This window comes from Hyaena hyaena, unplaced genomic scaffold (genome assembly GCF_003009895.1).
Source record: "Hyaena hyaena isolate Hyena2069 unplaced genomic scaffold, ASM300989v1 scaffold_9, whole genome shotgun sequence".
In the NCBI taxonomy this organism is placed as follows: domain Eukaryota; kingdom Metazoa; phylum Chordata; class Mammalia; order Carnivora; family Hyaenidae; genus Hyaena; species Hyaena hyaena.
Window position 1 is genome coordinate 3,024,036 of NW_024080641.1, and position 27,935 is coordinate 3,051,970.

Below are 27,935 nucleotides of genomic sequence, written 5' to 3' on the forward strand. Positions count from 1 at the left end.
CTCACCAACCCTGAGATCAGGACCTGAGCTGAAGTTGGACACTCAACCGAGCGAGCCACTCAGGTGCCCCAGCAGTCTGTCTGCATTTTTTGGGATGTTCTGCCCTTTCAACAGAGCCGCAGAATTTACCAGAGTCAAGCGGTTCGCCACATCTCCCAATCGTTCTCATGTGTGTGGCGGGGTGGGGGCAGGGGCCCCAGGGGACAAGTGAGAGCCGTCATGGACCCCGCAGCAGGAATGGCCCTGGTGGCTGGGAGGGACATGGGCCCACGTCAGCGCTGACCCCCAACCCCCACCGGGCCCAGCTCTCTGACCGTGTAGACGGACATGCAGGCCTCCCTGGGGACAGGAGACAGCAGCAGCCACGGGAAGCCTGGGATCCGGAGTCCCTGCTTGGTCTCACCCGTCGCCCCGCCCCAGGACACCGCGGCTGGCCCAGGGCAGCGGGAAGCAGGGGGGCCACATGTGGGGGAGGACAAGGGGCCGCTGCCACTTTCCAGACGGGCGGGAGCAGGCCCAGGGGTCAGAGTCAGCACAGGAGACTTTATTCACTTCGCTCCCCTCTGTGACGGGGCCGGGCCGGACCTCACAGCCCCGGGCGGAGGCGGCGCGCTTGGACGGGAGTCCCTGTCCCCTCCCGACGGCCGGGCTCACACATGCTGCCTCCGGTGCCGCAGCAGCTCCGTGGGTGTGAACAGGAAGTCCTTCCCACAGGCCTCGCAGTGATAGGGCTTCTGCAGGACGGAAGTCGCCTTCGGGAGGGGCTCGGGGGCGGCCTCCTCGGCCCCTGGGGGAGGGGGGGAGAGGCTGTGGGGGGAGCTCCACAGTGGCTCCCAGCCCAAAGTGCAGGCACCTGCAGGGCCCAGGCTTCCCCCCGCCCGGGGAATCTGGCTGGGCCTCCTGCGGGGGAGCCTCCCTCAGTTCATACACGCACACAGGCAAGTCTTTACTGCGTCCCGCGCGGCGAGAGATGGGGAAGGAGGAGACAGAGCCCTGGGGTGGGGGGGGGACCAGTGCGGTGCACAGTGCTGGGGCCTGGCCACTGTGGTGTCCCCAGGGGTGACAAGAGGGTGGGTGTGGCTGAGACAGAGACAGCAGGACAGAGAAGAGAACAAGAGACACAGGAGAGGGAAGAAAAGAAAAGAGGGAGAGAGAGAGAGAGGAAGGGAGAAAGAGGGAGGGAAGGAGAGGGAGGGAGGGAGGGAGAGGGAGAGAGGCAGATCGAGGTCAGCACCACAGAGAGCCGGACACAAGGAAATGGGAGAGGTGGGGGTGAAGGCCCTCGCTCCCCGCCCCCCCCCCCCCCCCCCCCCCCGGCTCGGGGTCTCCGGGACAAAGCCTGTGGTGGCACCGACCAGGACTACAGCCATGGGGCCCCAGACCTCCAGCAAGCAAACGCCCGGGCCCACGGGAAACAGCCTTGGGGCGAGGGGGGGGGGACACGGTGCCCAGCACCCCCACACCCTCACCTGGGGGACTGTCCTGCGGGGCCTTGGGGCAGGTGTTCTCGTGCGCGATGCGCTCCAGGGGCGTCAGCGGCGTGTGCAGGCCGCAGTGGGGGCAGGTCCAGAAGGTACGGAGACAGTCGCTGTACAGGTCCGTGTCGCTCTGGGGAAGAAAGGCTGCGGTGGGATGCGGCCCCCTGGCAGCTCGCCGCCACCAGCCTGGGACCCGTCCCAGAATCCCCCGGGGCTGGCGGGGGGGCCCTCCCTCCTGAAACCGAATCCATGCACGAAGTGGGGGCGTGATTGGTGGGGAGGCGAAGACTTCCTTGAATCCCATCTTCGTGGCAGGGGGGAAGCGGTGAGGGGCCAAGGTGGGGTCCACGCTTACTGTGAGGCAGTTGTAGGTGAGGAAGTCAGTGACGGCGTAGCCCCCTTTGGTGGGGTGGGGGGACAAGGTGCAGCTCCCGAAGAGGCCAGGGAGACTGGGCGCAGCTGTGATGGTCTGGGGCCCCACATAGAGGTTTTGGACTTCCAGCCCCGTGAGCCGCCGGAGGCTGTAGGGGACCTGGGGGCGGGAAGACAGGAAAGAGGGGAGACAGACTCAGGGAGACATTGTTAGGGCACCCGGATCGAGCTGTACCTGAAACCCGACCCTGGATGGTTCAGTCACAAGGCCAGTTGCTAAGTCCAATCACAACGTGGTCTCGGACACTCCCGACCAAGGGCTTGTCTGAAACACGCCCGATGCCCGAGGCCCCTTCTCTGCTCCCTGGGGGACCACATCCGGACCTTCCATGGGCCACCTTGCCTGTCCTCGCCCAGCATGTCGATCTGTTCCCCTGGCCCTGGCTCCCTGGGCCTGCAGCTCCTCCAGAAAGTCACCCTGGCTCAAATAACGTCTCCACCCCATCCGCACGCAGTAGAATCAGGAGCAATTCGCAACTATCTGCTTAAGGGGTGGGGGACTGAACTCAAATCCGCTCGGCCCAATTCTTCCCAGACCCCCGTGAACGGACAGCTGCGTACAGCTTCCCTCGCTTGTCCCGTGCGCCTTTAACCGCTAACGAGGAGTAACACACGCCGGGAAACCTCTGCTGAATTCGAGCCTGCAGGGGCCAATGGGGGCGGGGCCTCTGGAGCCAGGCTCCTGGGGTCAAATCCCGGCTCCACCCCTCACCAGCCTTGAGACCTTGCCCTTGTCCTCAACTTGTCTGGTTTAGAAACCCACAAAGGTGTGACCCCGGAATGAGCAGGAAGCCAGGCCCTCTGGACTCTGGATCCGTGGGGCGGGCAGCCCTCTGGCCAAGGCGGGGGTGCCGCCCCGTGGGCAGGTACCTTGGATGCCGTGAACTTCAGCAGCTCCCTGCTCAGGTGGGCCACCTCCTTGCGGGCGACGGGATCCTCCTCCTCCTCTTCTTCTTCTCGGTCCACCTCCGGCAGCCGCCGCTGGGCCTGACGCGCCAGCTGCCGGTCCAGTGCACTTTCCCAGCGGGCACGGAGCCGCACGGAAGCCGCCAGGAGCCGGGCCGCGCTCTCACTGTCCGCAAGCTGGAGCTCCAGCCAGCCGTCAGCCACCAGGCGCGAGCAGTCCCCGTTGGTGTCCAGGGACCGGCTGAACAGCAAGAGGGACTGAAAGGGAGGACAGGGGACAGGGGGCGTCCACATGCCGCTCGCCTACTCTGTGCCAGGCACCCTTCCAGGTTCCGCTGTGAACGAGAGTCCCCGCGCCCACGGAGTGGACGTTCTACTTGGGAAAACAGAAGGACTGACATCAAAGAGGAAACTGCAATTCGTTCTAAGGGGCCAGGGCCGCCATCGTGCGTCAGAGGCTGATGGCCGAGGGAGACGCGCGTCCCCACGGGGTGGAGCCTACACGCACGGATGCCTCTGTCGACACTTCTCAGTGCACCTGCCGTGTGCACCTGTCGCTCTGCACCAGCTTCACCCTCGACACATATAAACACGTATCGGGTCCCAGTTAACGGGACGGATGTGGAAGCGTTTAAGGCTGAAAAGTACCGACGCCAGCAATTTACCCTGTAACTGTTTTTCATGTTTACTCATTTACTTTGAAAGAGAGAGAGAGAGAGACGAAGGGGCAGAGAGACAGAGACGATCCCAAGCAGGCTCTGTGCCGTCAGCGCAGAACCCAACGAGGGGCTCAATCCCCTGAACCGTGAGATCACAACCTGAGCCGAAGCCAAGAGTCAGCTGCTCAACCGTCTGAGCCTCCCGGGTCCCCCCAGCAACTGTCTTTAAAATGCATCAGGAGAACGAAAAAGAAAAGCCAATTAAAGAGCAGACTGACGGGTGGACAGAGGGACAGATCTATGATAAGGCAAAAAGACAGGAGGCTGTGTGTAGGCTCTCGTGAGCAGGAACGTCACGTGTTCACTGTTTGCTCCTTCCAACTTCCCATTTGAGAGCGGTCACGGCCATGGCCACGTATGGGGAAAATGCTACGGGGCGGGTGGGCCGGGTGCAAGCAGGTCCGGCCATGGTCAACGGTTTGGGGGCTCAGTGATGGAACAGGAGAGCTCTGTCTGCTATCTTGTGTGTGTGTTTAAAATTCACCATCAGAAACTAATGGTACGGGCAGGGGGAGGGGTGCTGGCTGGGGGGCTCAGTCGGTTAAGTGTCTGACTTTAGCTCAGGTCATGATCTCGTGGTTTGTGAGTCTGAGCCCCGCGTCATGTTCTGTGCTGACAGCTCAGAGCCTGGAGCCTGTTTCAGATTCTGTGTCTCCCTCTCTCTCTGCCCCTCCCCCACTCATGCTTGCTCTCGCTCTCTCAAAAATAAATAAGCACTGAAAGAAAGAAAAGAAAGAGAGAGAGAAAGAGAGAGAAAGAAAGAAAGAAAAGAAAGAAAAGAAAGAAAAGGAAAGGAAAGAAAGAAAAGAAAAGAAAAGAAAAGAAAAGAAAAGAAAAGAAAAGAAAAGAAAAGAAAAGAAAAGAAAAGAAAAGAAAAGAAAAGAAACCAATAATCCTACAGAGGAGAGGCCCTGACCAGGCAGCACCCTTGGCTAGTAAAGGTTTGCCTCCTCCCTGAGTCTACTAACCGCCACCACTCTGTCCCTGCACTGCTTTGTTCTTTCTCTCCAGCCGCGAGGAGAATCCGGTGTTACCGTTTCTATTTATTTGTGTTTCTGTTTGGCGTCTGCCTCCCCCATGCATACAGGGGCCCAGGAGTTGTGCGGATTCTGATCGCGACGGCACCCCCGGCACCCAGGACAGGAATTGGCGCCCTGTGCGAGGCACCCGCTCAAGAAATGTCTGAGCAAACGTGTGACTGGGCAGGTCCGAGTGAGCTGTCACGGGGCGGGTAGAAATGGCAGTGTCCCCCTCACTCCCTGGGGCTTGTCTTCTCCCCCACAAAGCGAGAATCACGGCAGCCCTCGAACCGCAGGGAGACACGCAGAACTCACGGGCCGTGACCGCTAAGACTGCCAGGGCTCCCGCTTCCAGGATGCAGACACACAGGCGAATCTGTCTGCAGCCTAAGCGAGTCCTCCGCTGCCACCCTCCCCCACCTGGATGGAACAGTCACTTCCTTGCTGGGGCTCCCTGCTTCCGCCCAGCAGGCCCTGACCCAGATCTGTCCCGACCTTCCCCGGGCTGGCGGCCCCAGTCTCTCCTACTCCTCTGACCTCATCTCCAGCCATTCTCCCCTTCACCAATGCTGGTCCAGCTGTTCCCTGTGTGGGGCCTGTGTGTGCCTCAGGGCCTTTGCACTTGCTGTTTCCTCTACGAAACTCTTCTCCCAAAGTATCCCACGGGTCCTTCCCTGCTCACCTTATTTCCTACTACAGCCTGTCCCCCGCCCTCAACCCGCCCCTCCCCAATCCCCTTACCCTATTCTTCTCATTTGCCCCAAGTACTTCTCACCCGCAAACACAGCATGCGATGCTTTACAGTCCTTACCGCCATCCGCTGTTCCCGACATGCAGCAGGTGCAGCAAGTGCTGAGGGAAGGTGACTCGCAGGCCCAGCCCCCACCTCCTGCCCTGGGGACACCCCTGCCCCGGCGACCGGGACACAGTCGCCACACCCCGGGACGCACCTGGAGAGCTGGGATGCGGACGCAGTTCACCAGGTAGGCCTTGTTGGTCTCCAGCAGAGAGACGAAGCTGAGGAGCTGGTGCCTGCTGCTCATCTGGTCCTTGTCACCTGCAATGGTCAGGACGACAGCTCAGGGCACCCCTGCTACCCCATCTCCCAGCCATGGCCCCCCACCCCATATGGGTCCGTTCCCAGGGGTGGCCGTCCCACCAGGGCATTTACACATCCGTGTAAAACACACATTCATGCAGAGCGCCTGGGGGGCTAGGTCAGTTAAGGGTCCGACTCTGGATCTCAGCTCAGTCATAATGTCACAGTTTGTGGGATCGAGCCCCACGTTGGGCTCTGTGGTGACAGCAAGGAGCCTGCTTGGGGTTCTCTGTCTCCCTCATCCTCTCCCCACTCCTGCTCTGTCTCTCAAAAATAAATAAACTCTTAAAACTTATTTACTGGGGCGCCTGGGTGGCTCAGTCGGTTAAGCGTCCGACTTCGGCTCAGGTCATGATCTCACAGTTCATGGGTTCGAGCCCCGCACTGGGCTCTGTGCTGACAGCTAGCTCAGAGCCTGGAGCTTGTTTCAGATTCCGTGTCTCCCTCTCTCTCTGACCCTCCCCTGCTCATGCTCTGTCTCTCAAAAAGTGAATAAACATTTAAAAAAATTTTTTTTAATTATTTATTTAGCGAAGGAGAGAAAGAGAGCATGAGTGGGGAGGGGCAGAGAGGGGGAGGGAGAGAATCCCAAGCAGGCTCCACACCGTCAGTGCAGACCCGGTTGCAGGGCTCGAATCCACATACCGTGAGATCATGACCTGGGCCAAAACCAAGAGTCAGATGCTTAACTGAGCCGCCCAGGTAAGCCAAAAATTAAACTTAAAAAATACGTGTGTCTATGTATACATATATATATATATAAGCTCAGATGAGTAGCGATAGAGTGTGACTTATATGTAAATACTTGTCATAATGAATATGACTTTCACTATTCATTATTAGATATTAAGCAATACTGGTTTTTGGTTTTGGTTTTTAAAGAAATACTGCTAATTTCATTAGAAGCGATAGCGGCATCGAAGTACTGCAAAAAATCAGCCTGTAGCGTTTTAGGCGTTTCTAAATGACACGACATCTGGGATCTGCTCTACATCCAACAGAAAGGAGAAAAACAGGAGGTGACGTAAGACACAGCGCACAGGGTGGCCGCGGGGGCCGGAGGAAGGTACGGAGGGTCGGTCCTACTCTCCACTTGGAAGACGTCTGGAATTTTCAAAATTAAAAAACAAAGAAGAAAAACAATAGAGCAGAAAGAAGGTTAAGGGGCCAGGGATTTACCGGCAGTGAAAGGCTTGAGACAAGTTGCAACTTCTGTCTTAAATGTGTCCCGTTCTCACCCTGACCCTTCAGGGGGACACGGTGTCCTACCTCACGGTACTTTACTCACAAACACGGGGAGAGACCGTTGTGTCCCAGAGCTCACACGGGGCGCGTGGCCATACCGCAGCCACCCAGAGACCGTGGGTTCTGCACCGAACGTTCTGGAGGGCCCCGGCCCGGCCCTGCTGACACAGCTAGTCCGAGAACGCTGCGACTTTCCCCACGGGGCCTGTGGCGCCCCCGGGCAGGACTGAGCCTGGGGGGCTCACAGAGCTCACAGGATGGGTCCCCCCTACTCACGAAAGGCTCTGGCCCGAGGAGTGGCCTCAGAGCCGCATCCGCCACCCCTGCAGCCCTCGGTCAGGAGGGCGGGGCTCAGCGTGGCCGGGGATTTGCCAAAGTCACCCAGGGAGGTCTGGCCCTTGGGACCTCCGTGCCTGCAGGTTCCGCGTCAGTAACCCCAGCAAAGGCAGAGTGTGAGGGGAGAAGGGGGTAACTGCGAATAGTGAGGGCCACCCTGAGGTCACCGTCCCTGCCCCGCCCCTCACACCCCAAGGGGTCGGCCCCTCCCCACCTGGACTCACGGTACCTCGGCTCCCTGCGGCGCCCCCAGCCTCTTGCTCCTGCGAGTGCAGTACCTCCGAGGTGCTGGCGAAGACGGAAGTGGGGTGCGGCACAGTACCCTGCTTGGACTGGGTGTGGAAAATCTGCCAGGGGACAGAGGTGCTCGGACCTACTCTCTCGCTGCCCAGAACCCTTTTCCTCCATGCCCTTGGCCAGATTCCCCCAGCCGTGTGTCCCCTCTGAAGTCTCCTCCTCCAGGAAGCTTTCCCTGACCGCGGCCCAGGCTGGCCAGGAACTCCCCCATGTCCCCCGATCCCAACCGCCAGCACCCTGGGACATCTGGGCACGGGTCTGCCCCCACACGCTGGCCTGCAGCAGGGCCAGGGCCGTTCCCATAACTGCTGCGTCCCCAGCACGGGGCAGGGAAGGGAGGGCGTGCTGAGGGACAAAACCCCGCCGGCCCGGTGAGCACGAGGAGACCCACCTGGTCCGAGTCCTTCCGGCTGCTGTTGAACGGGTCCGGGAAGGCGAACTGGGGGTAGAGGCCCCGGCCCAGCACCAGCTTGAGCAGGGCCACCTGGTCGCGCGTCAGGTCCTGGGCCGCGGTGGCGGCCGCCTGCAGCTGATCCAGGCTGTGCCGCAGCTTGAACTTGACATCCTGGAGGGAATGTTGCAGGGCAGGGTTCCTAGGGGGCCCACACCAATACCCACGCAGTTCGTGCTAGGACACGCGGAGCCAGGGGTGCCGCGCACAGCGGTGGCGGGCTCCTGAGGGAGGGAAGCACCTCCCCCCCACCCCCCACCCCCGCTCAAGTGCGCCCAGGCCGCCCCGGGCTCCCACCTGGATGTCCACACTGTCGCTGGCGCCCGGGTCCTCTTCGCTGGAGTAGCCGCCTGCGTCATCCTGCAGCCGCAGCACCTTGCGGCCGCGTCCCCCGCCCTCCTCGTGTTGGCGCTTCAGCCGGTGCAGGGCCCGGCGCTCCCGGCGCCGCTGCAGCCGGCTGTGGCTGTCCCCTGGCTGTGAGGTGTGGGCCCTGGCCAGCAGCCCGTGGTCCTCCAGCAGCTCCTGGGGGCGGCCGGGGCCGCGTGAGGCACGCAGGGCAGGGACATGGGCTCGGACTGGGGCCTGTCCCCCGCGACCCCTCTGCATCGGGGGCGCCACGTGGGTGTGTGACAGACATGAGGACCGCGCCTTCCGCTGCCCCCTGGGGGTCTGCGCGCCCGCGAGAGCGGAGCCTCTGCTCTAGAAGCCGGTGAGGCTGGGGGTGCTGAGAGCCATCAGGACGCCAGCGGTGCCCACTACGGGGACACCAGCAAGTGCACGCCGGGCCCAGGACACCCACGCTGGGCCTCCACATGCCCAAGTTCAACCACAAGGAGGGGGTTACTTGTCCCCACGGCAGCCGCATGGCCACTGGAAGGCGTGGCGAGGCACCCGTGGACAGAGGCAGGCTGCAGATCCACGTCACAAATGTGGCCAAGGCTCGTATCGCCCCACCTGTGCGCCTGGCCCTGTTCTAAACGCTCTACGTGGATTAACTCACTTAATCCCCCCAGGACGGCTGTTCCCATCGTCCCCATTTCCTCACTGAGAGCGGAGGCTCCGAGCAGCATGGCGCAGGGATCCACCATCAGGACATGCACGCGGGGGCCCCGCCCATCACCCCACGCTGCCTCTCAGAGCTCAGCCCGCGTGACCAGCTGGGCACCCCTGATCCAGGTGGTGTGGTTCCTCATGAGGAGGTAGCACGTGACTGCTAACCCTGGCCACTTCTACAGGAAGCCCTCCTGGATTTCTACCCCTTTGAGCCACCCAGGGCACATGACATCTGAGGGTGTGATGGGGGAGGGGGATGGGTGGGTGCGGGCGGGACCCCAGCGCATCAGAGAAGAAAGGTTGTGCCATGGCACGTGCTCACACGCACTCACTCTGCACCCTCCCCCCGGCCTCGCCAGGTCTGTTCCTGGCCCCCACCCCCGGCCCCGAGCCTCACCTTGAACTGGCGCCGTACGTTGGCCATCTCGTACAGCCGATGCTCCTCTATGCCACGATGGCGGCACCACCTGCGTGAGCTCCTGCTCCGTTCAGATTTCACCTGGTGCAAATCAGAGACCAGGGCGTCCAGGCCTGTCCAGCTGGGGGATGAGGAGGGGGCTGACCCACTGCCCAGACGCCCCCAGCGTGGGCCCAAACAGCAGCCCCCTGGCAGAATATGAGGCAGGTGGAGATCCGTCACGGCGCCCTCAGGGACACCTGCTCTCCTCCTCCTTCCACGTCTCAGACCCTCTGCCCCCTCCTGCAGGAAGCCCTCCCAGGCCACACCAGGTCAGACATAACCCTCTGGGCTCTCTCTCTCTCTCAGCTCTTTGGACTCCTCATCACAGCCCGTACTGAGTGGTCACTGTCTAAGTCTGCCTCCCTGCACTGGCCTGTGAGACCCAGGAGAGCAGGGCCAGGCGGTTTCAGCCACGACTGGGTCCCCAGCACTGCCCAGCACGGGGCCAGGCACACAGCACGGGCTCGGGGAGCACATGTTAGATATACAGGTACCCCCGAAGGGTGTGGGCTCTGTCCAGTGGGTAGTGGGTCCGTTCAGTGCTTTAGGAACCCCAGCCTCTCCTCGAGGAGGGGACCCAGCACGTGCTGGCCCCACGCCCCCCGGAATGAGTGGTGGGCACAGGGGCCGGTCCCGCCTGCAGAGGGCACAGTGGCCCTCCCTGGCGCAGCGGGCCTCCCCGGACCCTGGGCAGAATGACACACTCAGGGATGACGCCACCCCCAGCCTCACCTGCACCCAGGCATTGAAGACGTTGAAGAGCGTGAAGGGGTCGCCGTGGTCACTGTCCAGGGGCCGCCGCGCTCCCGCACTCTCAGGCTTGCTCTGGGCGCTGCGGGTGAAGGGCGACTGGACACTGAGCGCAGCCGCGATGGTGAGCACGGGCTCCGCCAGGTGGAACATGGAGCCAAGGATCAGCATCTTCCCTGGGGGTGGGGGGACGCCGAGCTGAGCCTCCTGGGCCCCCCACATCCTGCCCCAGCCCCTCTCCATCTTGCCCACAAGGGGCCCCGGGAGCCGGACAGGATCAAGTCCACACTCTGTGCTCTGCGGTCATGTGAGCCTGGGTGAGGCCTCAGTTTCCCCAGGTGTAGGCTGGAGGTCACTGCAGTTCCCGCCTCCTGGGGCACGAGGGGGGCACGAAGGGGTAGCTGCTACTAGCGGCCCCGCCCACCCGGCTCTCCTCCCTACAACTGGCTCCCCTGCACCCCGCCCCCTCCTAGCTTTATTTCCCTTCCTGGCACACACTCTGCCTCCCCGCCACGGTATCCCTCTCCTCCCTCTAGGATGGGAGTCCACGCGAGCGGTAAACGGCCTGCCTGGCACAGCACGGGCTCCATGTGCCACCTCAGGATGAACCCTGCCCTGCCATCCTCGTTTCACGCAAGGTGGAGATGATGGGGGCGGGGGAAGGGGGGTAGAGAGTGCTCTTCAGCAGGAACCGAGCCCTTCCCTGCTCTGGCCCCACAGTCAGTGGCCTGCATATCATGCATCTGACACCCTCACCATTCCCCTGGGCCGCCTTTCTGGAAAGTTCCAGTAACACGTCTAGCCTTGTACAATGCAGGTGGGCAATAAAACGAGGCTGTCCCAGAACCCTGTAGCTCTGTCCCTGAGACGAGCCACTCTACTTCTCTGTGCCTCCATTTCCCCGTCTGGGAAATGGGCCCAGCCCATCTGCCTGCCAGGAGACTGAACCATGGTCCTGTGAAACACGCGGTGCTCCGGCCGGCACAGAGTGAGAACGGCGATGGAGCCACCGGGCCCAGGGTTATCTGCACCTCCTGCCCCACAGGGCGGTGTGGCTGGGGAGCACCTCCCGGCTCTGCCAACCGCGTGACCCTGTGCAAGTGCGTGATCAAATCCAGGCCCTACTGCCTTGTTCCGTGCCCCGGAGCGTGTACCTCTGTCCCTGGCCAAGCGTCAACTCCCCCACCACAGAGCAGGTGACTGGAGGCCCTCCCCTCACCAGGTGAGCATGAAACCACAGAAGGCCCGTAAAGCCTTTCACTGAGACACAACCAGAGCTCTCGGAACATTCCCTTTCTTCTCAGGTCTGATTCCCCTGCTCTCGGCCCGTCTCCTAAAACAAATGATAAGAACCAGCTTCCCAACCACGAGAGGTCCTCGGGGTCGCTTGTATGCAGCCCGGCGTCCCCGCCACAGCCCCAGGGTGTGGCAGTGATGGGGACCTTCCTGACATGAACACAAGCAGGGGATTCTGTTGAAAATGGCGCCACGAAGAGCCATGCTCTGCCGGGGGATGGTCCGTGGGCCACAAGCAACGTCGCTGAGTCACAAGAATCAGACCACGAACCTCGGTCACGAACTTCTCAGAAACGAGCAGGAAGAGGTAGGAGGTACTGACACCCTTATGACACCCGCAGAGAGGACACCGGGGTGGAGCTGGGGACAGGCTGTGTGGAGGAGGGGTGCCCGTCCGTGGCCTCCTGAACTCCCGGGGCCCAGCACAGAACCAGGCACGGAGACCTGTGAAGGAACGCACTTGCCTACGGGTCACCCAGAGCGTGAGCGGTCCCCCGGCCGCTCGGGGGCCCTGCGTGATCGCCCCCAGAGGAGGTCCTCACCGATTACGACGTCCACAGGAAGCTGGGCCAGCAGAGAGCCGATGGGGGTGAGGGCCTCTGAGCTGTCCAGGGCGCCCTGGTCCCGGAGGTAGAGGATGGCCGTTTCCAGGCTGGCCGGTGGTGGGGGCTCGATGAAGGGGAAGGTTCGCGGGTCCCCCACGCTCATGCTCTTCATCTGGAATGACAGCGGAGTCCCCCGGGAACAGGGATGCAGGAGCCACTGTGGGGCACTGTCAGGGGGGCTCATGGATCACAAGCTCCTAATACCTCAAAACTCTCAATGTCAAGGCCCATCACACTGTCTGTCTGTGGACCCAATGCGGTCTTCTCCGAGACCCTGGCCACAGAGCCAGCCATGTGCCCTGAGCTAGACCCATGTGGGGTTCTTAGCCCCTCGACAGCAACCGGCGAAGAGGGAGCACGTGCCCTGAGCAGGTCCCATCGGGATCCTCCCCAGGACTCTGCCCACCGAGGCTGACAGAGGGAGGTCCAGCCATCATCCTCTCTGGTCGTGAAGGGCCAGTGTGGAAGCCCGGAGCTGCTGGGCCACTTGTCCAGCGAGGGCGCCCAGAGGTGAGCCCGCAACAGCGGACAGAGGAGTCCTTAATCGTTCCCAAGCCAGACCTCCCCCGACCCCGAAGGATGCGGCACCTCGTGAAATCCCCTCTCCTGCATACGGTGGCTTGAGCTGGGTTTCTCTCGCCGTGGACCAAAGAACCCTAATTCAGCAGCCCAGGGGGCGGTAGGCTGTGGGGACATTGATGCGAAACACCCGCCAGCCGCCGGGCCTGACAAGCCGTAAACCGTCAACCACTCTAGGAAGCAGGTGAGGGATAGGCTGGCACGGAGGCTCGCGTGGCCGTGGGAGAGGACGAGGAAAGCTCAGAGGGCCTGGGGGGCTCGGTCAGCCTCCCAAAGAGGTGACCTGCTCGCCTGGGCCTCTTCCGGGGCGCAGGGTGCAATACAAGCTCTGGGACACCCACCCGGCAACCAGCCTGTCCACCTTCCCCCCTGCTCCCCAAACCTTGATAACGCGTGGACAACACTCAGTTCTCATTTAAAAACCTTTAAATTAGGGGCACCTGGGTGGCTTAGTCGGTTAAGCGTCCGACTTTCGCTTAGGTCATGATCTCGCGGTTCGAGGGTTCGAGCCCCGCGTCGGGTTCTGTGCTGACTGCCAGCTCAGAGCCTGGAGCCTGTTTCAGTCTGTGACTCCCTCTCTCTCTGACCCTCCCCTGCTCACGCTGTCTCTCTCTCTCCTAGAAATAAATTTTAAAAAAGATTAAAAAAAAACACAAAACTTTAAATTAGGGGCGCCTGGGGGGCTCAGTCAAGCTTCTGACTTCAGCTCAGGTTATGAGCTCATAGTTCGTGGGTTCGAGCCCTGCATCCAGCTCTGTGCTGACAGCTCGGAGCCTGGAGCCTGTTTTGGATCCTGTGTCTCCCTGTCTGCCCCCGCTCCCCCCTCATGCTCTCTCTCTCTCTCAAAGATAAACATTAAAAAAAATTTTTAAATAATAAATTTAAAAAATGAAATGAAAAAGAAACTATCATAGTGCATCATGCACAGAAAGGGGAGTGGCCTGTGCCACTGGCCACTCCTGGGGGGGACCTGCTGTGGAAGCCATCCGCCCTCCCCACCTCGCTCAGCTTTTCGTCTTCTGCGGACCACAGAGCCTATGCTGGCCAGGGTCCCCAGGTGAGGTGTGGCCACAGGTCGCGGCGCTCACCAGGGCAAGGGGGACAGAGGGACCCGCAAACCCTCCCACGCCCTCACCCTCACCAGCAGGATGATGGTGGAGGAGCACAGGGAGGGGGCGTGGATCCTCTCACATAAAACTGCCCCCCACCCCACCCGAGAACTCCACCTCTGTGACCCTGGCCACTCCGTGATCACGCCCACTGCATCCAGCAGCCTAATCCAATCAAAGCTCACTAATTAAGAGTCGTGACATAAAACATGTGGCGATACCCCCATTTTACAGGCCACCTGTTGATGGGTTTTCTTTGACAGCTGAAAGCTCTCCCAATGGCATCACGAGGTTTCTCCCATGAGCCTGTAGATCCAGGGGGGGCAACCCCCCCACACACACTTGGAAGGGAAGAGCCCCCCTCCACAGCCCAGCCAGCCCTGCCCTTCCTGCTCCGAAACTCTGGCACCGGTCCCGTCAGGGTCCCCCCAGGCTCCTCCTGGCCCGCGCCTCACCTGCAGCACCAGCGCGTCCAGGGCCACCCTCCGGATCTCGGGGACAGGGTAGGGGGCGAAGGCATCATAGTCCGATTCGGCGTAGAGGCGGAAGCAGACGCCGGGGCCCGTGCGGCCCGCCCGGCCCTTGCGCTGCTCGGCGCTGGCCTGACTGATCCAGAACTCTTGCAGCCGCTGCAGCTTGGCCTGGGGGTCATAGCCCATCTCCTTCACCTTCCCTGGGGGGAGGGGTGGGAAAGGGGGGACACTGTGTGTGCGGTGGCCGTGCGGGCCCTCCACCTTGCCACCGGCTCCCGGACACCCGCGCTTCCTCCTTTACTCCATCAGCACCGACCCAGAGCTCACTGTGGCCGCGACCCTGACGTGTCGTTGACCTACCCTTTGTGTCTTCTTCCTGTCCCAGCCTCTGTGCCCTCGGAAGCCCAGCCATCCACCCGGTATTAGTGAGCACCTGCCAGGGGCCGGGCACGGGCCGGGCGTAGCCGTGAACAAAGTCCCCACCCTCACGGGCTGAACAGAACACAGTGCATCGATTCCCCGTCTCTGAGAGGGGGGCACCCTGAAGGCAACGGCATGTCAGTGTTCAACGAACACTGCTTCTAGGGGCGCCTGGGGGGCTCGGCCAGTTGAGCATCTGACTCTTGGCTCAGGTCACGATCTCACGGTTTGTGGGTTCGAGGCCAGCATTGGGCTCTGTGCTGACGTCAGCACAGAGCCACCCTGGGATTCTCTCTCTCCCCTCCCTGCCCCTCCCCTGCTTGCACTCCAGTACTCCTTTTCAAAAATGAATAAACGTTAAAAAGTGTTTTGAAATGTTTAAACTCTAACCCTCACAACCTGAAGGAGGCTCTGCTACTACTGCCTATTTTACCAACGAGCACACTGACGAACACGGCGTCAGTAAAGCACGACCCCGGTCACGCAGCCAGGCTGCTCCAGTGACTCCTCACCACTATGTGACGCTGATTTCCCAGAGAACAGAAGGCAAAAACTAAACAGATCAACGGATGTAAAATATCATGCCCGTACTCTGAGGGAAAACAGTGACTCGTAAGGGAGACCATGGCGGCAGGAGGAGAGGGAGATCACAAAAGTGGATGAGGTGGGTCTCTCTGATGGGGAGACATTTACACAGGCCCTGCAGTGAGATGAGGGAGTGAGCCCTGCGGACATGTGGAGAAAGATCACTCTCAGCGGGGACAACAGTAAGTGCAAAGGGCCCGAGGCAGGGACAAGTTTGGAATGTCTGAGGATTATGATGTTGCCACTGCTCTGCAGCCCTGAAGGCCAACTACTCCCCGCTTCGGTCTGGAGGTCCTTCACTACGTTCGCCCATCTCCGAACCCCACACTTCCCTCTAGGTCTGGGGGTGGCGGCCGGGAGCAGCCCTTACCAGAATCTACTACGAAACGTATCCCATCGATGGTGACTGAAGTCTCAGCGATGTTGGTGGAGAGGATGCATTTCCGGACTCCAGGGGGGGCCACATCGAACACCTTTGGGCAAAGGTGAGGCAGTGACAGCCCAGGCTACCTCAGCCCCTCCTGACCGGGGAGGGGGGAGGGCCTCTCTGTCGCCCTCTGGATGGGCCCACAGGCCCTTCACACCCACCCGCGATGTATAGAATAGCCTCTGCGGCTTCCACGGGACACTCCCTCTCCCGAGTCCCCATCTCGGAGGTGGCTTAGCATCCACCGTGCCCCGTGGGCCAGAAACCTAGGCTGTCCTGGTGTTCCTTCTCCCCTCCCCCGCCAGCCACACCCACACATCTCAAACATTTATGGAATGTATGTACTCCCCTCTCCCCAAAACCACAGCACTGCCCTGGCCTGGGCCCTTCCTCCCCACCCGGGTCCTGCTCCGGCCTCCTCCCCGCTCTCTGGTCCGGGATCACACACAGCAGAGGGATCTGCTGAAGCAAGCTGGCACTGCTCTCCACCTCGCTCAGAAGCCTCCTGTGGCTCCCAGGTGCCCTCGGGGCGAAACCCAGCCACCACACTGGGCCCTTAGGAGCCCTGTGGTCTAGGCCTGCTTTCCGCATCACAGCCTGGTCTCCCAGCGGCCCTGCCTCTCCCTCACCCACCGCAGGCCCTTTGCACGAGCACTTTTCTTGCGCCCAAGGGACAGTCAAGCACAGTGGTCAAGAGGGGGTCAGCAACTAGGCCTGGGGGCCCGATCCAGCCTCCTGCCTGTTGTAAATCAACTGTTAACACAGCACAGCCTCTCCTGTCAGTCTATGGCTGCTTTCCTACCCTAGCGGTGGAACTGAGTAGTTGAGCCAGAGACAAACCAACTCCCAAAACCTCCCACTCTGTACTCCCTGGTCCTCTCTGGTTCAGAGCATGGGCTCCGGTACCAAACCACTCAGTTCCAAAGCTGCCTCTGCCGCGCATGTGACTTTGCACAGGTGCCTTGGCCTCTGGATCCGCGTCTGTTCTGGGTAATAACAGTGGCAGCCGCAGCCGCTGGGAGGGCTAGATAAGGTGAGGAGGACGCCTGGGTGGCTTAATGGGTTAAGCATCCGACTTCGGCTCAGGTCATGATCTCGAGGCCTGTAAGTTCAAGCCCCACATTGGGCTCTGTGCTCACAGCTGGGAGCCTGGAGCCTGTTTCTGATTCTGTGTCTCCCTCTCTCTCTGCCCCTCCCCCGTTCACTAGTCTCTCAAAAACGGATAAAGGTTAAAAAACCAATTTAGACAAGGCAAGGCGCATGCGGAACTCAGAACTCCGGCCAGCACGCAGCAGCATTAGCTGGGGCGCTCTTCCCCCTGCCCCCTTCCTAGACTGGGGCTTTCTTGGGTCTCACTTTGGGAAACTGCTTCCTCCAGGAAGGCTTCCCTGAATCCACTAGGACTGTGCTCTCGCATATCCAGAGCCTTCCTCTACCACCTATAAATTACCGGCTGCTTGCCCTTTCCCCCAACAGCTACTGAGGGGAAGCCACATCGCGGCTCCCGGTGTGTCCCAAGGAGCCGCTGAGGTGCAAGGGAAAGCAGTAAGGAGGCGCTCACAGGTTGTTTCTTCAATCAGCAAACAACTGAGCGGGACCGAAGGGACTCAGGGTATGCGACCAACGTGAGGGTGGTGGTCGGCCTCCACGTGGGTCCCTATGCATCTCGCCTCCTGGGATTCACACCCTCAACCTGTGCCATGGACAGAGCAGACCAGGTTCTCGAACGGGCAGGCTACCGAGGGTTGTGACTTCCAAGGCGAGGCCCTAAAAGACGTTGCGGCTTCCGCTGTGGTCCCCTGGGGAGGGGCCGTGTTGGGAGAACGCTCAGCGAGCCAGGAGGGGCACTGTGGCCCCCAGCCAACAGCCCCCGAGCCATCTTGGAGGGGACCTTCCAGCCCCAGTCAAGCCCTCCGATGGCAGCGGCCCCAGCCACCATGGGACCTGTGCTCCTGGGAGGGCCCAGAGTGCCCTACGCCTCTCCCCAGGCCCCGCCCTTCAGAGACGACGCCAGATGGCCGATACTTACTGCTGCAAACGGCCAAGTTTGGGGGGGAGGTAATTTGTCACACAGCAACAAATAACTGACAGAGTGACCCAAAAGCCTCCTCCCGGCACCCCTCCCCACAAGAGGCTCGCCGATTCCCACCTCCACACCTCTGCTGGAGGTTGGGCCTCCCCCGCCCCCACCCCGATGGCCTTCCTCCCTCTCCTACCCAGAATCCTCCTGGTGTTTCAACGCTCAGCTCCGGGGCCTCCCATGGAGGCTCGCCCTGGCGTGTACTCCCCTCTCCTCCAGGATGGCGCGAGCACCCCTCTGGGCCCGCAGCCCTGCCCTGGTGGAATCACATCCCGGACACCCTCCTTCCCCCCCCAACCTGGTCAGACGCCGCCCGCCCCACCCCGCCGTACCTTGTCCTGGTCCGCCACCGAGAGGGCGCTGTGCAGCGGCAGCACCACCCAGCGCTGTGTGCGGCAGGCGTAGGTCTGGGCCGCCTCGAGCACCGCGCTGATCTCGGCCATGCCGCTGAGGAAGACGAGCAGGTCGCCCCGCTCCTCGGGCGGGTACTTGTTGTCGATGGCCTCCAGCACCCTCAGGAAAGGCCGAGGGTCCAGCTTCTCCGACTTGGGCGCCGGCGGCTCGGCCTCCTGTGGCTGGTACACGACCTGCGGGGAGAGACCCCGGGCAGGGGGCACCCAGTCACCCAAGCGCTCGGCCCGCCCCGGCCGCCAGGGATCAGTCAGGTGGCAGGCCGCACCCCCAACCAGGTCAATCTGAGGAGGGTGCCATCGAAGGGCAGAGCATCGAGGTAACTGGAAAGCTTCCAGGTGCTGGTCGTGTCATCCAGGCTACGTGATTTGGGAAAATCAGTTGAGCTTTACGCGTGGTGTGTGTGTATTCTTTCGGGTCTGGAGGGAAACTTCAACAACATCAGAGTTTCAAAGGGCAGAGCCAGGAGCGCAACCTGAGATGGGGGCGTCTGGAGGGCTCAGCTGGTTGGGCAGCCAACTTGGGCTCCGGTCATGATCTCGGGGTTCACGAGTTCTAGCCCCGGGTTGGGCTCTGTGGTGACAGCTCAGAGCCTGGAGCCCGCTTCCGATTCTATGTCTCCCTCTCTGTCTGCCCCTCCCCTGTTCACGGTCTTTCTCTCTCACTCTCTCAAAAATAAATAAACGGTTAAAATTTTTAAAAAACCACACACAAAAAGAGAGCGGGTGCAGACCGTCTTGAAGGGCCGACGGGACGCCAGACGCCAGGCGGGAAGCCACTCCCTGAGCTCTTCTGTGTCGGCGGCAGAGCACGCGGTCAGGCTCAGCCAATGTCAGCTGTCACCAGCTTCCCTATGATTGTTGAGGACATGTGTCCGCAAGCCCCAGCCAATACGCCGAGCAAATGGGGCAAAGTCCAGGGCAGAAGTAGCCGCCGGGAGATGGATGGAGAAAACCCATCCCGTGAGATGGGCGAACAGGAGGAAAGAGAAGCCCGGGTCCCCGAGCAACCGCACAGAACAGAGCTGCCCGCCGGCCTGGACCAGCACGGCTGTCACACGAGAGGGATGACCTGTGACCTTCCCCCTTCCGGTCCCCTGCAGCACGCGATGGGCACCCAGGGCAGCACTCAGGGAGCGTTCGGGAAATGGGAGCTTTGAGAGCGCGTGAGCAACACTGTCCTTAACTGCACGGTGGGAGTCTGAGCGGGACAGAGGGGACGGGATGAATCCGGGTTGGCCGGAGGGCGGGCGGGGGGTGGGGGGGTTGGGGAACGTGGGGGTGGCACTGACCGTGATGGGGAACAGCCTCCCTGGCACCTGCACCACAGGCGCCCCGCCGAAGTAGCTGGAGAAGAGCGAGATGTTGATGGTGGCCGACATGAGGACGACCTTGAGGTCAGGCCGCTGGGGCAACAGGCGCCGCAGGACGCCCAGCAGGAAGTCGTTGTGCAGATGGCGCTCATGGACTTCGTCCACAATCAGCACCTGGTACTGGGGCAGGCTGGGCTCCTGCTGCATCTGCCTCAGGAGCAGCCCCACCGTCAGGAACACGATCTTGGTGGCCGCCGTCCGCGTGCTCTCAAAGCGGATCTGGTAGCCGACCTGAGGGCGGGAGTGGCGATCAGGAGGGGAGCTCGGGCCCGGATCCAGAAAATCTGAGCCAATGCCCCGCCCCCATCCAACTCTGGAGCCCCGCACGCCGGGGTCCAGAGGCCACCTCGGACACTGAGTGCCACCGGCCCCAGGCGAGCAGTCCCATCCCTCAGAGACACCTCGTCCCCTAGGTAACAACAGCATGTGCTGACGCACATAGGTATTGGGCATAGAGCCAGGTGTACAGCTAATACCGACCGATTATAACGGCAACCGTTCCCCTTTCTCGGAGCCCCTACTCTGCCTGGAACTACTCGAAGCACTGAATGTGTGCCACCCTCACGGACACCCTGAGAAGCAAGAACCACTCTTCTCACCTCACCAGTGGGGAAACTGAGGTCACGCCTCCAAGGTACAACACAGTTAAAAAGTGGTATTGAGAGGACACGATCTGTGTGTGTATGTTCTAATATTTTATTTATGTTTTTGAGAGAGTGTGAGCAGGGGAGGGGCAGAGAGAGAAAGAGGGAGACACAGAATCGGAAGCAGGCTCCAGGCTCCAAGCTGTCAGCACAGAGCCCGACGCAGGGTTCGAACCCACACACTGTGAGATCGTGACCTGAGCCTAAGTCAGAGGCTTAATGGACTGAGCCCCCCAGGCGCCCCTTAAGAGGAAAATGACCTTAACCCCTACCCCACATCACACACCTGCACACGCACGTGTATATGCATGCACACACACCTCCATTTCTGATAAATTACGGCTTTAAGTGCAAAAATCTTTACGAAAAAATATAGGATGTCTTTATGGGCCTCAGAGTAGTAAAATTCCTTAAACAGAACCCAAAGAGTGCCAATCATAAAAAGAAAAGGACAGGGCTACCTGGCTGGCTCAGTCAATGGAGCATGTGACTCTTGATCTTGATCTTGATCTGTGCTGGTGGCATGGAGCCTACTGAGGACTCTCTCTCTCTCCCTCTCCCCTGCTCACACACACACGCACTTTCTCTCAAAATAAACATTTTTTAAAAAACAGCTTCTAAAAAACTATGACAGGGCGCCTGGGTAGCTAAGTCGGTTAAGCATCTGACTTCAGGTCAGGTCTCATGAGTTCAGGCCCTGCATCGGGCTCTACGCTGACAGCTCAGAGCCTGCTTTGGGTTCTGCATCTCCCTCTCTCTCTGCCCCTCCCCCTCTCTCTGCCCCTCCCCACTCGCATTCTGTCTGTCTTCAAAAATAAACATTAAAAAACAATGACAGACTGGATAACATTGAAATGAAAAGACGCCATCATCAAAAGACACCATTCAGAAAATGAAAAACAACTCACAGGGCAGGTGACGAGATCTGCAATACATAAACCCTACAAAGGACTCTTCTCCAGAATCTATAAAACCCTATACATTGAGAACAAAAAGACAACTAGGGAAAAACACTTGAACAGACACTTCAGAAAAGAGGATCTCCAAATGGCCAATGAAATGCAAATTAAAATCAACAACGCACAGGCTCTGAGCTGACAGTGCATAGCCTGCATGGGATTCTCTCTCTCTCCCTCTCTCTCTGCCCCTCCCCCACTGGCTCTGTCTCTCTCAAAACAAAAAAAATAAACCAAAAAATAAAAATAAAATAAAAGCAACAAATACAAATTAAAACATGACACCACTATGCGCCCACTCCAGAAAAGCTAACATGAGAAAGACTAACCATAACAAGTGTTGGGGACACTGTGGGACGTGGCCCCGTTTGGAGCACAAACTGGAATTTTTTATCTGGGTGCTGGTTACATCAATGAATTCAATCTGTGAATATTCACTGAGCTACATACTTAGGGTACGTACATTTTTCTGTTCAGAGTATTATAACTGGAATGACAATTTTTAAGTGGTACGGCCTGGATTAGAACCCTAGAGGGACGCCTGGGGGGCTTGGTTGAGTGTCCCACTTCAGCTCAGGTCATGGTCTCATGGTCAGTGAGTTCAAGCCCCGCGTCAGGCTCTGTGCCAGCAGCTCAGAGCCCGGAGTCGGCTTCGGATTCTGTGTCTCCCTCTCTCTCCACCACTGCCCTGCTCATGCTCGGTCTCTCTCTCAAATACGAATAAACATTAAAAAAATAATTAAAAACAAAAAAAGAAGAGTCCTCGTTCTTTTTTAAAGACACTTCCAATTTTTTTCCCTTGAAGGGGAATGCTAGGGGCTTTCTCATTTGAACCATATCCGGGTCCGTCTGTGGATCAATTTCTAGAAGACTCATCGCTGAGTCAAAGGGTATCACTGCTAAGTGCTCTGGGGACTCTTAAGGCTACTGCCTGACAGGCACCAACCTAAGCCTCGGCGTCAGGCCGGGAGGAGCCGGAAAGCCGGTCAGGTCCCACTCACCCGCGAACCATACTGACTGAGGCTCTCGAAGCTGACGCGCTTGGCCAGGGAGATGCAGGCGATGCGCCGGGGCTGGGTGCACGCCACGTGGCTGAAGCCAGCGGCCAGCAGGTACTGTGGCACCTGTGTGGACTTGCCGCAGCCCGTGTCCCCCGCCACCACCACCACCTGGTGCTCCTTCAGGGCCTGCAGGATGCGGGCCCCGTACTGGGCGATGGGAAGGGCCGCCCGCTCCTGCTGCAGCTTGGCCAATCGCCCAAACGCCTGCTTCTGGCTGAAGTCCAGGTAGTGCAGCAGGGCTCGGCGGAACTCGGCCACTCTCCCCGGGGGCGGCCGGCCCAGCCCCCGTGGGCCCCAAGCATCGGGGCCCACGATCGAGAAGTTGATGCGGTAACGGGGGTCGTAAGCGTGAGGCAGGTTGGCCAGCGCCGGGCTGCTGTGCCTGGGCCGCCCAGGGTCCCTGTCCCCCTTCCCGGAGCTCCTGAGGTTCTGGAATCTCTGCAGGCGTTCAAAGAAGGTCCAGAATTTCTTGCACTCTTCAGAACCCTGGCGGATATAATCCTCATCACGGAAGAAGGCGTCCTCGAAGAGGCGGCGGGTCTCTGGGCAGTTCCAGTCCCATTTCCCAGGGGCCTCCTCCTCACCGGGATCCCAGGGTCGGCCTCTATCATCCCTGCCCTCCGTCGTTCTGGGAGGCGGCATGTCCCGGGCATTCACGATGTGGTCTCAAAGGTGCAGTGAGAGCCCAATGCCCGCGAGGAGGAACCCTTTCTCTTCAAAAAGCCAAGTTTGCTCCGCACAGATGGCACGGGACGATGACAGGCAACGACACAGCAAGTGGCCAGGGGCCCAGGGCAAGCTGGTGACACACAGGGCGCCTCACGAGTCCTGCAGTGATCTGTGTGACAAACACAAGCCCATCCTGGGTCTTCCCGGCCCCGAATGCCTGGAGGAGAGAACAGAAGACATTCGTTTTTAGAAGCATCTCCTGAAAGGCTGTGGCTTCGCAAACATGGGGCACAGAGGATGGATGGTAACGAGGAAGGCCACCCTGAGCCCTCACAGGTGGTCCTGGTCCCATGCGAGGGACAGAAATTTCACCGGACAATCCAGTGACTGGGCTGTGGGAGCCCAAAGGAGCTGCCTGACCTTGCTTGGGAGTCAGGGAAGGGTCCCCAGAGACGTCTGATCTTCAGAGAATTCTGAAGGAGTGTAGGTCACTGGCCATCATGAGCCGCAGTAACACAAGGTGGGGTATAAAAACAAGAGTTCATTTTTTAAAATATTTATTTTTGAGATAGAGAGAGAGAGAGAGAGAGAGAGAGAGCGCAAAAGCATGAGTGGGGCAGGGGCAGAGAAAGAGGGGAACAGAGGATCTGAAGGAGGCTCTGCGCTGATAGCAGCAAGCCTGTTGCAGGGCTCGAACCCACCAACTATGAGATCATGACCTGAGCTGAAGTCGGACGCTCAACTGACTGAGCCACCCAGGCGCCCCTAGGCAGCAGTTCTTAATCTGGGGTCCACTGGGCTTCAGGACACCTAGGAACCCTTTGAAATCAAGCGCACAATTTTGCAAGTGTTCTCTTATGCCCTGCTTTCTGCCGGTCTGGCAATCTCCTCCTTCCTTTTCCGTTAACGGCACTCACCCTCCTTTGAAGAGCAGCCCTTCCTGGATCCCACAAAGGCTCTGACAGCCTTTAAGTGGGAGAACTCCTATTGATTACAGAAGCAACAAACATCTGGCCAATCACGGTCCCCTGCTCCTCCTTCACCCACTGATTGGTGTGAGACGTGGACTCGTGATCCGTGGAGAGCCAGTCATGGCTTTTCTCAGGAAGTTTACGGCTAGGTTGCCAGGAGAGAAAAGCCCTAGTGTTATCTATCCGGGCTCTGCAAGGATGATATAAACACAGAGGAGTCTGTGGCAGCTCTTACACAGGATTGTCTTTTCTAGAAATACGTCCTAGAGGAATGCCCACACGTGGGCACAGTAAAGCACACACCAGAATGGCCACTGAGCAACTTCAAACACAGAGGTGGGGGGAGGGAGAGCGGACAAGGCTGGCAGCGTCATTTCGTGCTGGAGACCTAGTTCCCTCCAGCCCTCATTTCCCGGCTACACGAGAAAACGTCTTTGCTCCAAATTCGGTTTTCGACTGGCAGCCGCAGAAGTCCTAATAACAGACGGCAACATCCTTGTACATACCATTTTCTGAAGTTCATCGCTTAGATTCTTAACGTTTATGACCTTCAAAGGATCCAGAGGCTTTGAAGCCTGATCTTTTGGGGTCAAGCAGATTTGGGTTCGAATGTCTGCTGCATCTTTAGGTGTGTGACCACTGGCAAATTAACTTTGTCTATAAAATGGAGACAATACCACCTTCCCAACACTGCAGCACTGATTGCCTAGCCTGGCATGGAGGAGCAAAATAGTAACTAGAATTCAAGTCCAGTCTGTCTTTCCGTGATGGCTAACAGAGGGAAAACAGCAAGAGGAATCAGGGGTCTGTCAGCGGGAAAATTACACTCAAGAGGCCACCACCGGCCTTCGTGTGGAATTAGCAATGCTTTCTCTTACTCTGCCTTGTCTCTGGGGGCCATCACGGAACTGATTCGACCGCTGCGGTCTCATGGGGCACTCAGGCCATCCCTGGGAGTTATCAGAGCCAAAGAGGGGTTTCTGCAGAGGAGGATGCACTTGCGAGCTGACAGAGTGGTTTCCCACGGGAACAGGTGCCTGGGCACATCGTAAACACCCGGGCTGGTGATGCTTGAGTGGCTCCAGATGGAATTCGTGTTGTCGGGGAGGCTGCAAACTCCCTGTGTGCACGTGGGCCCAACTGAGCAGAAACCATGGCTCTCCGGCGGTCTCTTCTCAGGGCGCCTGGCTGCCTCGGCCGATGGAGCACGTGACTCTTGATTTTAGGGTTGTGAGTTTGAGTCCCACATTGGATGGAGAGATTACTTAAAAATAAAATCTTAAAAAACAACAATTTCAGGGCGCCTGGGGGGCTCAGTCGGTTGAGTGTCCAACTTCAGCTCAGGTCATGATTTCACGGTTCATGGGTTCGAGCCCCATGTCGGGCTCTGTGCTGACAGCTGGCTCAGAGCCTGGAGCCTGTTTCGGATTCTGTGTCTCCCTCTCTCTCTGACCCTCCCCTGCTCATGCTGTCTCTCTCTCTCAGAAATAAAACATTAAAAAAATTAAAAACAGGGGCGCCTGAGTGGCTTAGTCGTTTAAGCGTCCGACTTTCGCTTAGGTCATGATCTCGCGCTTCGTGGGTTCGAGCCCCGCGTCGGGCTCTGTGCTGACTGCCGGCTCAGAGCCTGGAGCCTGTTTCTGAGTCTATGTCTCCCTCTCTCTCTGACCCTCCCCTGCTCACGCTGTCTCTCTCTCTCTCTCTCCTAGAAATAAATAAAAATATTTAAAAAAAAAATTTAAAAACAACAACCATCTCTTAGGCTACTTTGTAGATTTCTGGGATCCTTTGGCTGCTCCTAACTGTGTCTCCGGGCCTCTCGATGGTGACTTTCAGAGGTTTCCTCCTCTGGCTGTCCATCCTCACGTCTCAGCCCATCTCTTCCAGCTCACCACGCTCAGCCTTCTTCCTCTGCTTCAGAGCCTGGTCCCGTCTCTCGTTTCTCCGATTTTCTGGCCTAACATTCTCCCTAACCATCTTTCTCCCTTTGACCCTCTCCATTCCTCATCAGTTCTCCATCTGCGTTTCTCATTGGCTCTTCCTCGTTTCTGATGCTCCGTTTCGGTCTCTCTCCGGTTCCCAGTCTCTCCCTCCATCATGACTATTTCTTCATCTCCATTTCTTTTTTTTTTTAATTTATTCATTTATTTTTTTTTTGAGAGAGAGACACAGACACCGTGAGCAGGGGAGGGTCACAGAAAGAGAGAGACACAGAATCAGAAGCAGCCTCCAGGCTCTGAACTAGCTGTCAGCACAGAGCCTGATGTAGGGCTTGAACCCACAAACCGTGAGATCATGACCTGAGCCTAAGTCAGACGCTTAACCGACTGAGCCACCCAGGCGACCCTCATCTCCATTTCTCCACCTAATATTTTGCCTCCCAGTTGTCTGGCGCGCTTTAATAAGTTAGTGTTCGCTCATGTATCAGGTACTATTCTAAATCACCTGTGCATACGTATACGTGCAACTATAAACATACACGCACCTACAGTTTCCTCCTAACGTTCAGAAGGTGCTATCACCACTCCCTATTGTACTGAACCAAAGACAGGTTAAACACGTGGCAAGTCAGACAAGGAATTCAAATCTAGGGATTTGATTGAATTGAATTTCTCCCCCCCACCCCCACTGACGGCCCCCTCTGTGGGTCTGCCCTCATCAGAGCATCCATCTCACTCACTTCCCACCTCCGGCTCTTTCCGTCAGCTGGCTCTTCCCCTCTCAGTCCCTCTGTCAGCTCTTGCCAGTTTCTCTGTTTCCGCTTCTGCCATCTCTCTGGATCTGTATCAGTCTCTCCCCATGACTCAGTCTTGTGAATTAATGAAGAGACATCTCACTAAGTCGGAGTTGTGAGGCCACAAGGGTGAGGGAGAGTTCTCTGGGGGTACCATGCAAGGTCAGTCACGTGAAAGAATTGTTATTATAGGCTCCAAGAGAACTGTCCATAGCAAAGAATTTTCCGTGACAGGCCACCACAGGGAAGGAGGTTCGGTTGCATCTTCAAGAACTCCACCACCCAGGAGCCCCCAGGTGCCTCAGAGGGTTGAGCAACCAACTCTTGATTTCCACTCACGTCATGATCCCAGAGCCAAGGGATAGAGCCCCATGATTCTCTCTCTGTGTCCCCTACCCCGCTTGCACTCTCACTCTCTCAAATTAAAAAAAAAAAAAAAAAAATTCTTGTGCTTTAAAAAAAAAAAAAAAACGAAAACGAAAGAAATCGACCACCCTGGCAACTCAGCCAATGAGAAGCCATCATCACCCTGAATTCCTGCTTTCTCCAAATCAAAGGGCTTTCGTTCAAAACAACCCCTCCCCACGTCCTCCCTCTCCTCCATCAAATTCTCTTCTCCCTTGTTGGACTAGCCTGTGGCTTTTGCCGTAGCCGGCTTGTCTCAAATTGCAACTCTTGATTACCTCCAAGTGAACCCCATTTTTGCTAGTAAGATGACTTTTATTTTGAAGGCCAACACGTGTCCTAAGTCTCTCTCGGTCCACCTATTTCCACTCTGATCTTCCTACTCTTCTCCCACCCCCCACCCCCACCTCAAGTTCATGGTGCGACCACATTTCTCTGCAGTTTCTGCAAGGCGCTCTGGGGGGCCCCATCGGCTCCTCCTCTCCCCCCATCTCTCCAGTTTCCGGCTTTCATCCTCTCAACCTCCCCGTCTCTCAGTCCCTCAGCTTCTCCAAGCTTCTCCTCGTGATTCCCGTTTCCTCCAGTCTCGCCCCGGGACTCCAGGGGCGCTCAGGCTCCAGCTCCGTCCGCTTCTCTCGGCCTCTCTGTCTCCTCCAACACACTTCCTCGTCTTGGGCTTTCCCTCTCGACCCCTCGGCTCGCTCCCCCGCTACCCTACCCGGTCCCACTCGCGCCACCGTCGCCGCCACGGCCCCGCGCAGCCGCCACGCCCTCCTCACCTCACTAACCGGCCGCGTTCCCTTCGACTTCCGGTCCCCAGCGCCTCTCACGCGCCCGAAGCCTGTTCTACGCCTGCGCACGCCGCCGCGTTCAGGGCCCGGCCCCACCCCGCC

The 27,935-nt window shown here is 58.8% G+C and overlaps 1 protein-coding gene across 2 annotated transcripts; it reads right to left on the reverse strand.

The window, feature by feature from the left end:
• On the reverse strand, positions 1-27,904 carry DHX34 (DExH-box helicase 34). Of its 2 annotated transcripts, none has more exons than XM_039247959.1 (17): positions 27,822-27,904; positions 22,204-23,149; positions 19,522-19,833; positions 18,152-18,406; positions 15,683-15,785; positions 14,290-14,507; positions 12,084-12,258; positions 10,228-10,421; positions 9,433-9,534; positions 8,280-8,504; positions 7,923-8,096; positions 7,464-7,581; positions 5,505-5,611; positions 2,781-3,074; positions 1,834-2,010; positions 1,470-1,608; positions 1-787 (listed from the first exon to the last, which is right to left on the reverse strand). In XM_039247959.1, exons 2-17 carry the CDS (start codon positions 22,903-22,905, stop codon positions 651-653), a joined length of 3,432 nt encoding a protein of 1,143 aa, XP_039103890.1. In that variant the 5' UTR covers positions 22,906-23,149; positions 27,822-27,904; the 3' UTR covers positions 1-650. The 2 variants fall into 2 exon arrangements, with proteins under 2 accessions (XP_039103890.1, XP_039103895.1); XM_039247964.1 differs by having other exon boundaries at positions 27,831-27,901.
• Positions 27,905-27,935: the final 31 nt, after the last annotated feature.

Coding starts and splice junctions, on each gene's coding strand:
- DHX34 (XM_039247959.1), bottom strand. CDS start 22,905: ATGCCGCCTCCCAGAACGACGGAGGGCAGGGATGATAGAGGCCGACCC. Junction 9,535..10,227: donor TCTTCAATGCCTGGGTGCAG/GTGAGGCTGGGG, acceptor GATTTGCACCAG/GTGAAATCTGAACGGAGCAG. Junction 8,505..9,432: donor ACGTACGGCGCCAGTTCAAG/GTGAGGCTCGGG, acceptor GGCCGCCCCCAG/GAGCTGCTGGAGGACCACGG.